Consider the following 11,559-nt stretch of genomic DNA (forward strand, 5'->3'; position numbering starts at 1 on the left):
GAACATTTTAGCAATTTAAAAATATTAAAAAATGATTTTTTTACACGGCACCCCGGTTGGGAAACACTGGTCTACACGATAACACTGCAACCGGAGTTTTTGAAAATCTTCAACCTGGCAGGCGTTTTCAAAAATGTTTGGTTTCAGGGACCCGGTGCTGCGTTTACGTGTGGACGAACGGCCTAACCGCATAGAAAAAGCTGTTGTTTTAAAAATAACCGGGTTCGTGTGGACGGGGCCTGATTTATACAACATATTATTCCTAAAAACATGGTGAAAATATATTTGTTTTCTGTCTGTTGACAGTATTTTCTGATTTATGGAGTGATAAAAAGAGAAATCCAAAATTTGAATATGTCAGCAAAATCAAACAAGAATTTTGAACCTGGCTTTTGATTTATGTGCTGCAAATGTATGCTCATTTGCCTATATAAACATTTCAGAAAACTTGCAATACAGAACAATTGTCTTAATGTACTGTGATTAATCCACTGGTGAATTATGGTGATATTTGTTAGTTAGGGGTGTAATGGTACATGTACTCATACCGAACATTTTCGGAACGGGTCTTTTGGTTCGATACGCATGTGTATCGAACAAATACAGCGTTGTTTTAACCACTGCATGAGCGTAACTATATTGTTAATTTTGACCGTGTATATGAATATGAAACAAAGTCTTAACTTTCAAATGATGTTGATTTTTTTCAGGAAATTTAAACAATAAATGCGTCATCAAATGGCAGCAAATTCATCAAATGGCAGCGCGGAGCGTGAGCAAGCGTGATCATCCCTTCCTCTTTACTACTAGTTTTAATATGAATAAACATGTTCATTGATAAACATTGATCGCTCAATCAGTGTTTCAACTGCGGAAAGACGTCAATAGAACAGTTTGTAAACAAAATGTCACGTATCATTTAAGTTTGGGTTCTGTTGTAACCTTTTAGTAAAGTAAAACGGCTCCCTATATAGTTTAGAGCATAATCTGAGGTAGATTTTTATCGCTAAGAAAATTAATTATAACTGAATTTATATAACAAAAAGCAATTTGTTCAGTTAACTGCAGTTAAACAATTTTATGTTTTGTTTTTTCACCTTGCTGTACCGAAACCATACTGAACTGTGACGTCAAAACCGAACCATCACGTACCGTTACACCCCTAATCTTAGTTACAGTGTTTACCCTATATTCACCTGTACCATTGTGATTTTCTTTAGATCTGCACAGAACCTTCCCAGATAACATTCACTTCCGTAAGTCAGCGGATCCATGTCTGCAGAAGGCGCTGTTTAATGTGCTGGTGGCGTATGGACACCATAATAAAGCTGTGGGCTACTGTCAGGTACGGTCACATGATCACACACCTGAATCAGCACACAAACATGAAGCTGCTTTAGTGCGATTCATACGGCTTCATTTTGGAGCCTGGTTACTGGTGGGTTCAGGACAGGTGAGTCAGTCGTGTTCAGATGAGTCATTAGATCAGTGCCAGATGGAATACGTAGAGTTCGTGTCTATCCGTGTTCTCTTATAGTCAGTCATTGTTTCAGTTTGTTTATTTAATGCAAAGTTTGCACAATATTTCCAATGCAAATGAATGATTGACTGACTGCTGCTGCGACATGCGAGCGACTGAAAGGACATCAGCTCATGATTCAGAATCAATGGAAAGATGCATGTCAGTATTACATGTGTGTCTTGGGTGTTTAATGATGGTCTCCCTCTTTCAGGGAATGAACTTCATCGCAGGATATCTGATCATCATCAGTAAGGATGAGGAGATGTCATTCTGGCTGATGGAGGCCCTGCTGGACAGAATCCTGCCAGGTGTGTTTCCTGTTTGCTCCTGTGGTTATTCATGAAAATAAACCACATCATTAGAGGTCATAGAGTCTGAGTGTGTGTGTGTGTGTGTGTGTGTGTGTGACATGAGCAGATCTATTCCGAGCTCATGTCTATGAATAAACTGGGCTCAGGTCACATGGTCTGATCCTACAGTGCTGCATTTCCTGTTCCTGCTAGAGTTCAGGTCCACATCTGAATGACAGATGATGATCATGAAACATTAATACTGTATGTCTGTTTAGTGAGGTATAGATCCAGATATAGTCAGTGTTTGTTGTTCCATCAGTCTCAACACTGTTCCAGTCCAGTGCTTCTCAAAGGCTCTGATCTGAAAGCCCTCCATTGTCCAAAACAATATAGATATTTTCTTTGGTATTTCTGTTGTGTGAAAACGCTGCTTTGGAAATGCTTTCCAAATTTTAAAACAGAAAAATAAAATATTGTAATAAAATAAAAATGTTGAAATATTAAACTAATTAAACATTAATTTCTCTATAAGGTTCTGATTCTGCATGTTCTTCAATAAAAATAAGTTATCGAGGGAAAAAAGAAATATTTTATTTTAGTTTGTGTTTTTGATTATTTAAATTAAGTAATGTTTTGTTTTTTTAACATTAAATTGTAATTTTTTAATGATTAAATAATTTGAATTATTTAGCACTTCAAAATGTAATCTTTTTGTTTTCAGCATTTTGTTTTAGTGTTAATTATTTTTAATATAGTTAAAGGGTTAGTTCACCCAAAAATGAAAATTAGCCTGTGTTTTACGAAGCATCCTAGGTGTATATGACTTTCTTCTTTCAGACGAATCCAATCAGAGTTATATTAAAAATTGTCCTGGCCCCTCCAAGCCTTTCAATGGGGGTAAGCGGGTGTTGGTTGTCAACAGTTCAGAAGACGTGAAATAAAGTGCGCGCATCCATAATAAAACGTCTCTCACACGGCTCCAGTGGGTTAATAAAGGCCTCCTGTAGCGAATCCATGCATTTTTGTAAGATAAATATCCATATTTCAAACGTAATAAACACTTTTTTTCTCACTTTCCGCTGACTGCGGTTCGCGGAAGACATGCAGGCGGATGATGTAAGACGTAGGCGCGCGCCTCTGAGAAATGCAGGAGCAAAGTAAACAAAGTTTCCTTACTTTAGCAAAGGAAAACCAGTCTCCTCTTGGTTTATATCAAAATCCTCCCAACATTTTTCTTTACAAATCCTCGTTTTGTGCTTCTAATTTGAGAACGGCGTTTTGTTTTGTCTCCGCGTTCATCACTGATCACGCAGCGGCGACGTCCTACGTCATCCGCCAGAAAGCCTTCTGCGTACCACAGTCAGCGGAAGTGAGAGAAAAGTGTTTATTACGTTTGAAATATGGATATTTATCTTACAAAAATGCATGGATTCACTACAGGAGGCCTTTATTCACCCCCCGGAGCCGTGTGAGAGATGTTTTATTACGGATGCACGCACTTTATTTCACGTCTTCTGAACTGTTGACAACCAACACCCGCTTACCCCCATTGAAAGGCTTGGAGGGGCCAGGACAATTTTTAATATAACTCCGACTGGATTCGTCTGAAAGAAGAAAGTCATGTACACCTAGGATGCTTTGAGGGTGAGTAAAACACAGGCTAATCTTCATTTTTGGGTGAACTAACCCTTTAAATAATTTTTTGTGGTTTTTAGCATTTTAAATAATTCATTTATTTTTAGCATTTTAAGTTTTAATTATTGCTAATACAATTAAACAATTTGTAGTTTTTAGGATTTTGATATTCTAATAATTTTTAAATATAATCATTTGTCGTTTTAAGATTTTAATTGTCAATTATTTTTAATAAAATTCAAATTAAATAATTCAAAAGAGATCCACGGGTTTAGATGCTCCTTCACAAACCACTCTTAAAGTAGTGAACCTACTATAAAAACTACTAACAAGACTGTGTCAGACTACAGTGAAGCTGTTTTAGGAGGAAACGTCTCTTCAAACACTGTAGCAGCATCATTGTAACCTTTGACCCTCACCTCTGTTTCACCGTTGGTCTCTGGCTCGTTTCTCAGATTACTACACTCTGGCCATGTTGGGTCTGAAGGCGGATCAGGAGGTTCTGGGCGAGCTGGTGCGGATGAAGGTTCCTGCGGTGTGGCAGCTCATGCAGGATCACGGCGTCATGTGGACTCTGGTGGTCTCGCGCTGGTTCATCTGCCTGTTCATCGACATCCTGCCAGTGGAGGTAATGGAGCATCCCAATGTGATCATGTGATCGATCGGTTCACGACTGATCCTCTGTGTTTGGGCTACGTTAGACGGTTCTGCGGATCTGGGACTGTCTGTTCTACGAGGGTTCGAAGATCCTGTTCCGTGTGGCTCTGACTTTGATCCACCACCATCAGGATGTGTTTCTGCAGGCGCAGAACCTGCCGGACATCTGTGAGTGCTTCAAGCGCATCACCAGAGGAGCCTTTGTGGAGGACTGCCACGCTTTCATGCAGGTCAGTCACATTCATCCACATCAGGTGTTTAGGGCGGCCATTTCTGGAACACCAGGAAGAAGGATATTTTGCAGGATAAAGTGAAGCCAGGATAAAAACTGAAAAATAATCCCAACCTGTAAGCAGTGGACAGAAACTTTTCCATTAAGGGGTGGTATTTAAGTCAAATTCCAGGGCCTTTTTTTTTGGACAACATTTCTAACCTTTTTAAATGCATGTCTCCTTTCATGTACATTTTTATATTTATTTAATAAATACAGTTAGAATAAGATATTATAGGACTGTTACCAATGAAATGAAATCAGACAAAATCCATCTTTGCACTGCAGAAGCTGCGTCTAGATTATTTACTCAGACTGTTTACAACACTGCTTAAAGTTATAGTTAGAATTAAGATATGTTTTAAATATAGAAATGTTGGAAAAAATGAAATTATACTTTAAATATGAAACTAAAACCTCCAATAGGTTGCAACAAGTCACTGACGTAATGAGAGAGTCATTGATTCATTCAGAAATTCAACCAATTTGTTCAAAACGGCTGATTCATTCAGAAACGAAGCAAGTGACTGTCTTTATGAATGAATCATTGAATCGCTCACTGAATCATTCAAGAACAAACACCAGTTTTGATGGAGATGCAGCTGTCCTGCTGTGACTCTGTTTGGAACAGTTTTGGAGCAAAAATAGTCGATACTGAAAATATTGTGTCTAAAATGTCAGTCGCTTAAACTTAGCCTATGTTTTAATCTCCTTGTTTATTAATTATATACCGTTAGATAAAGTATAAAATAGTGATGATCGTAAAAGCATCTGGCTCAAGCCTGCGCCACTAAATGGACATGGTGTTTAAAAACCGGACTGTCTGACCTAAAACCAGACAGAAGGCCACCCTAGGACTGTCCAATCCTGTTCCTGGAGATCCACCTTCCTGCAAAGTTCAGCTCCAACCCTGATCAATCACACCTGAAGATCTTCAGGAACACGTTATCATTACAGGAACTGAACTCCAGAAAACTGGATCTCCAGCAACAGGTTTGGGCATCTACATGATCACATTTCTTCTAAAACTGGTTCAAGCTGTTGAACTGAAGTTTGGTTTCCTTCTGGTCCTCTCAGAGAATCTTCCAGGAGCCCGGGAGTCTCTCCATGTCCACGGTTACTAAACTGCGTGAGAGCTGCCGTGCACGGATCACGGCTGAGGAATCCTGACACTCAAACATTCCCACTGATAGTTTGCACTCGATCTAGAGTCTGTCGCTCACACAGATGTGGCATTCACTCACAGACTCATGAAGATGTATTTTCTTACTTTGTAGAGATATTTTTGTAGATGTAGAAGAATCCTAGGTGCTGGAATCAATGTCTTGAATACTTTCTCTTTCTCTTAGTTTAAGACCAATAATACTGTGAAATAAAACTGACTTGCAGCTCTTACCGACTAAATATACATGTTTTAGCGCAACCAGCTTCATGAGGTGCATCCTGGAGGTTTTTACACTGTTGAAGGAACTTGTGAGATGGGCTCTTCATGATGCTTCTTTACATTCTGCTCCAACCCTAAGAACTCACTTTCTTTAAAGCAAAATTGTCAAGAAATATATGCTTAAGTACAATTGTTATTTGTCTACAAAACGTATTTAAATCGTTTAAGCAAACATCTATAAAAACAAATAAAAGATCAATAAATCCAGCATGTGTCCAAACAGTGTTGTTATTGTTAACTGGAACTATTATATATAATTTAATGTTTTTTAAAGCATTTTAAGTGTTCATTTTTAAAAGTTCAATCATTTTTTATTTTTAGCATTTTAATTACTTTTTTAAAAATATAAAATATTCAAAAATGCAAAGAAAAAGCTAAACAAAAGATTGTATCAAAGACAATTAAAACTTCAAATATTAAAACAAAAACTTTGAACTATAAAAATCAATATTGTTAACTGAAATAAACCTGAAATAAAATAGAAATATTAGATGGAATACTAAAACATCAATTAGAAATGTTACCAATGTACTGAAATAAGTTGAATTATAAAACTAAAGCTGAAGCTATATATTACGGATGTCCCAATCAGGTTTTTTGTGCCCCCCAATCAGAGTCATTGAATATTGAGGGTTATTATAAATTTGGGGTATTTATAAATTATTATAAATATATGTTTGAAATAAAATGAATGATTAAAAAAACTTATTTTATTTCTGCTAGTTTCCAAGGTGACATTTCTCATTTTAATTTAGTTTAACTTGATATACTAAAATAACTTAAACTGAAATAAAAATGAATACTTTATAGACAGAAACAACAGAACTACTAAAAATGACAAAAACAACAAAATTATATATATTTATACAACAGTTCGTTCTGGTTCTCAAATCTGATTGGTTGAGAACCGTGATATATTGTACTGGTATCGCTACAGGAACGCCCTTTCACAATTTTGTATCACTCCGCTTGTTCTAGCCGGGTCTATGTTTTTTTATTATTCACTGAGCTAATCGTAGAGTACATTAGTTAATATAAGAAGAAACGTCTAGCTTCGCGGTCTCTCTCTCTCTCATTTGGATGCACGTCTTGCCGCATTGTTTCTCTATTATAACCTCATTACTTCTCACTAATAACATAACTGAAGCAGCACATGCCCTTGTGTGTGTGTGTGTGTGTGTGTGTGTGTATAAAGACATTGGTAGTTGTAAACATGTTACAATGGTAGAGAGCAATTATGCATGATAGTTGACGTAAAACAAGGGTAGGGCTGAGATGGGCTTGGGACATCCCTAATATAAACAAACTTAAAAACGACAAAACACACAACTGAAAATAAAAATACAATTAACTTAAAATATTAGATATTATTATAGTATATAAATAATACTAAAATAATCTGTAAATCTGTAGTTATTTTTGAGCTTTAGTCTTTTTATTTACTAGCAACGATATTTGCGTATATTTTCATGTCTTTGAAATGATCCGGACTGATGGGAGCTACTCATGATGATTGACACATTCAGCTGTTGTTTTCATCACACAGTCATTAATAAAACACTTGAGGAGGGCAAGTCATTTATTATTTATTAACCTCAAAACCTGATGCATAAAATTAACCAAACATTCACTACAAAAATAACAGAGTGCAGCAGAAACCAGCGAACCTGATTAGTGAGCGTCAGTGACGGAAGCAAACGCCGCTGGAGTCTTGTGACCAATCAAATCACCAGGATAAAGAAACTCCAGGAAACTCAAACCCATGAAACATGATCGGTGTGCTTCAGCATCATAATCTTGTCAGGAAGAAGATGTCACCGACACACACTTTAAATGTCTTAGAAAAGCACAGTTTTCAGACTTGGACACACAGACTGATTGCGTTCATTATTCATCCAGACCATCACGACTTCCCTGTTCACTCAAGCAACAAATTAAACCTTCATCATCATTATCAGTCATGCAAGTTATTTTTAGGGCTGATTCACACAGAACATGTTTTCATTCCACTGTGCTGCCTTTCCATTGTTTTGTGCTACATCAGTGGTTCTCAACCTTTTTTCCCACTGGGCCGCACTGTGGTCCAAGTTCAAGTCTCACAGGCCGCATATCATTTATGTCACCAATACAAACCAACCAGATTTATATTATTGCATTAGCAGATATTATAAATATTTTGATATCTAAATGATTATATTTATTCATATAAATAAATAATTCTACTCGCCATTAATGGGACACCTGATGTTGTCGGGAGCTGACGAGTGTGGTGAAATTTGGCTCGAAAGGAGTAACAGCACAATGGAGTTGCGACTTAGTTGCAATCTGTAGATGCACACGGAAGCGTGACTTGATGCAAGAGACCTTGCAGAAAATGTGTGTTCACAAATGTATGTTGATCCAAATATGGAAAGCACGTTTGAACTTAAAGGCAGAATATTTAATTTTCGCCGCTAGAGGGCGCGTATTCAAAATAAACAAATAGACAAAGGCGTAGTTTGATGACGCCGTGACTGAGTGTGGAATCATGGGAGCTGTCGGCTGCATTCGAAAACTGAAAAATGCTGCCTTCGGAGGACGCATTTCAAGGTAGGAAGGCATTAAGGCACTTATTCAATTCATTGGAATTATACAATTCAATGTTAGCTTCAGTTCCTGTATCCTGAGATGCCTTCATCTGGTCGATTTTTGAAGGCAGCATAGATGTATCCTTCGCTGCCTTTGATATCCCACAATCCTGTGCGTTCCATTCTGTGACAGTTAAGCTAAAAAATTAAAGATGGCGTCTAAAAGGTGCGGTCGGTGGTCAGTTTGTGTGTAAATGTACATTTTTGATCAAGGTTTTCCACCTTTGATGTCATTTCTAGCGAGAAATTACTATTGCAGTAATTAAATATTCACTTAGTTATCACCAAAGCTCTCTATATTTTGCTGTAGATCATTAAACCGTTACGCTGCCTCAGAAGTCTGTCCGAAATCAGTTTTGTGAGGTGCCTTCGTGCGCAAACGCTACCTGCAAGTCATTGCCTGATAGGGCAGCGAGGCAACAAGTCAGCTGCCTAAGTTTTCGGATGCAGCCGTCGTCTTCATCCCCACAGCCGATGCAATCCGACGGGACACGGGCAGAAATCATGTTCATGGATGAGCTAATGATTTATTAACGTAGTAGAATGAAGCAGGGTGAGGCTGAAAGCAGGCGAAGCAAAACGAGGCTGCTGAACGAGCGTGACACACGGCTCGAAAGCAGCGGAGCTTTTATTATGCCACAGTTGACCGCTTCCGCTCCTTCCATTCGTGCTTATGTGGGGGGAGGATTTAAACATTCTTTGAAACATTTGGGATAATGTAAGTACACAAGTCAGCAAAATATATAACACTGTTCTAGTGGTTTTTGGATATTTTAGTTTCATCACATTTCTGCAATTGGGGATGATTGCTGTGCAGTATGGGTGTTTCCTTTTGCCTGAACATCCATTAATTCATCTTCAAGTGAGTGGCGGAGGAACCGAAAGTTGCAGCAAAGTCCTTGATTTTTTTTCCACAGGGAAAGTGAATGGCTCTCTAATGAAATGTCCAGCAAATTTAAGTTTCTCAAAATCTGCAAAACGCCAGATGAATTCTTCTTGCATTTGATTGACAGTTGCAACAAATCTTTCTCTCTGTTGTATGTCCAATACACCCTCACTCGCGTCATTCAGCAGTGGGTAATGATTAAATCCCCATCTTTGAGTTGTGCAGTGTACAGTCCTAGCTTTATTTTGAAACTCTCAACACAGCCCAACAGGTCATCGTGTTTTCAGTCACCTTGAAGTTGCAGATTCAGCTCGTTTAGGTGAACTGTGATGTCTGCAAGAAAAGCAAGATTTTTCCCCCACTCATTGTCTCTCAAGACAGGAAATCTATCTCCCTTGCCAATGTCATCAAGAAAGTGAACTATCTTGGGGGAGTACAGCCAGAAAGCGATTTAAGACTTTTCCCCAACTTAGCCATCTCACTTCACTGTGCAGAACGAGGTCTCCATAGGCACCGTCCAATTTCTCCAATAATGCAACAAAACGGCGATGCATTAGAGGGCTTGCTCGAATGAAGTTGACCACCTTGACCACAGTGTCCATGATCTTCATGAGGTATCCATCACCTAACTTACTGCATAGTGCTTGCTGGTGCACAATACAGTGAAATGCCAACAAGTGTAGCGATTTCAATGCCAATAAATCTTCCGTAGTCTCAAAAGTGTTTGAATTCACATCTCACCCAAATACAAAGCTGAGCAATGTCTCCGATGTCTGTTGATTCATCCGCAGCCAAAATGAGTGCTGAAGCAGTGGCTAGCATAGTTTTTAGTTGTTCTGTCAAGTTCTCAGAATTTCTGAAATTCGACGTGTAACTGTAATTACTGAGCTGTAAACTTCTTATCCTGCGGAGTATCTCACTCTTGTTGCTCAGATCATCAAAAAGACATTGTGATTCCAGAAAACAGTTTTTAATTAGTTCCCCATCACTGAATGATTTGCCGTGTTTGGCAAGGAGCCATGAAATTTTGAAAGTTGCTAATGTCACAGCCTGGGACACTTTTAAACTAGCTCGCATTGTATTCAGTTCAGCAATCGCATTTTTTCAAGACTAGTTATCTTGAGGGCTCTCTCCTGAGATCCAGACGGATGTTTCTTGTCAAATGCGGCATGGGTGGTATCGAAATGTCTTTTGACATTGTAGTAAAGTACTGGGCGTATGCAAAACCTACAGAGCAAACAGAAAGGCTATCCATCACGCTCATTAACAGCAAACTGATTCTTCCATTCTTCCAGCACTCTCCTACCTTCACTGCTGATGCTACGACTTTTCTTGTTTGTACGCGTTCTTTCGTTGGCATTTTCCACATTTTGTTTTTCTCCCTTAATAACAAATTTGTCCATTTTGATGCTTAATTTTACCTAACTAATGGCTGCTGATGACTATTTGAAGTGAGTTCTGCCAAAGCGTGTGCGCTTGTGTTTGCTAAATGCATAATAAAGAGTACATATTAGGCATGGGCCGATTACCGGTTTCAAGGTATACCGCGATTTGAAAATTTCACGGTTTCAAAACCGCTAATATTTTCTGTTATACCGTTCCTACGGTATGCGCTGTTTTTCATGTCTCCTCAAAGACGGAAAGTGTAGGAATCCCTCAGGTTGAGTGCAGTGTAGAGTAAGGAGCTTCCCCTGGAACTTACGCGATTGGCAATGGCCGTTTTTTGTCTTATTGCAAGCAACATGTCTCTGTTCTGGACTTGCACAGAGCCGTTGAGCTCGGTAAAGCCGTATTTGACAGCCACAGTCTAATAGATTACCCCTAGATTCAATATGAAACTCTTAGTAAAACAAAATAGTGGTCATAATCATGCTGAGGCTGTGTAGTTGTAAAAGTATTTAATATATGCCGACTCACGCATTTGATCCGCTCCGTGCGATCGCATCTCTGGACCGGAGCCAAAGTCCGGATCAGACTGTGTGCGCTGGCGTGGTTCGCGTGAAACAACATGAAACCAGACCTCAGTTGCACCAATCGAAAGCATATTTACACTGTCTGAATCGTTCCCTATCACCTATATTGTGCACTTCGAGCCATTCACTGTACAGGAAATACTACACTGTGCACAAGCAACCGATCTTAGCCGCAGCTTCAGCATCTATTTATAGTGCAGGGGGCGGGCGCTTCGGATTCTAGAGAGCATTTGATTGGTCAGAAGATTTGA

At 38.7% G+C, this 11,559-nt stretch overlaps 1 protein-coding gene across 1 annotated transcript in view; it reads left to right on the forward strand.

Moving 5' to 3' along the window:
• grtp1a (growth hormone regulated TBC protein 1a) overlaps positions 1-6,025 on the forward strand; it is an 11,319-nt gene extending 5,294 nt beyond the window's left edge. Inside the window, exons 4-8 of the mRNA XM_016441612.1 lie at positions 1,221-1,345; positions 1,734-1,830; positions 3,906-4,078; positions 4,152-4,337; positions 5,456-6,025. Of these exons, the coding sequence (XP_016297098.1) occupies positions 1,221-1,345; positions 1,734-1,830; positions 3,906-4,078; positions 4,152-4,337; positions 5,456-5,548 (674 nt within the window). The 3' untranslated portion in view covers positions 5,549-6,025. The remainder of the gene's footprint in view (positions 1-1,220; positions 1,346-1,733; positions 1,831-3,905; positions 4,079-4,151; positions 4,338-5,455) is intronic.
• The last annotated feature ends 5,534 nt before the right edge of the window (positions 6,026-11,559 follow it).

Source organism: Sinocyclocheilus anshuiensis, unplaced genomic scaffold (genome assembly GCF_001515605.1).
Source record: "Sinocyclocheilus anshuiensis isolate Anshui unplaced genomic scaffold, SAMN03320099.WGS_v1.1 scaffold2063, whole genome shotgun sequence".
Taxonomy (NCBI): Eukaryota; Metazoa; Chordata; class Actinopteri; order Cypriniformes; family Cyprinidae; genus Sinocyclocheilus; species Sinocyclocheilus anshuiensis.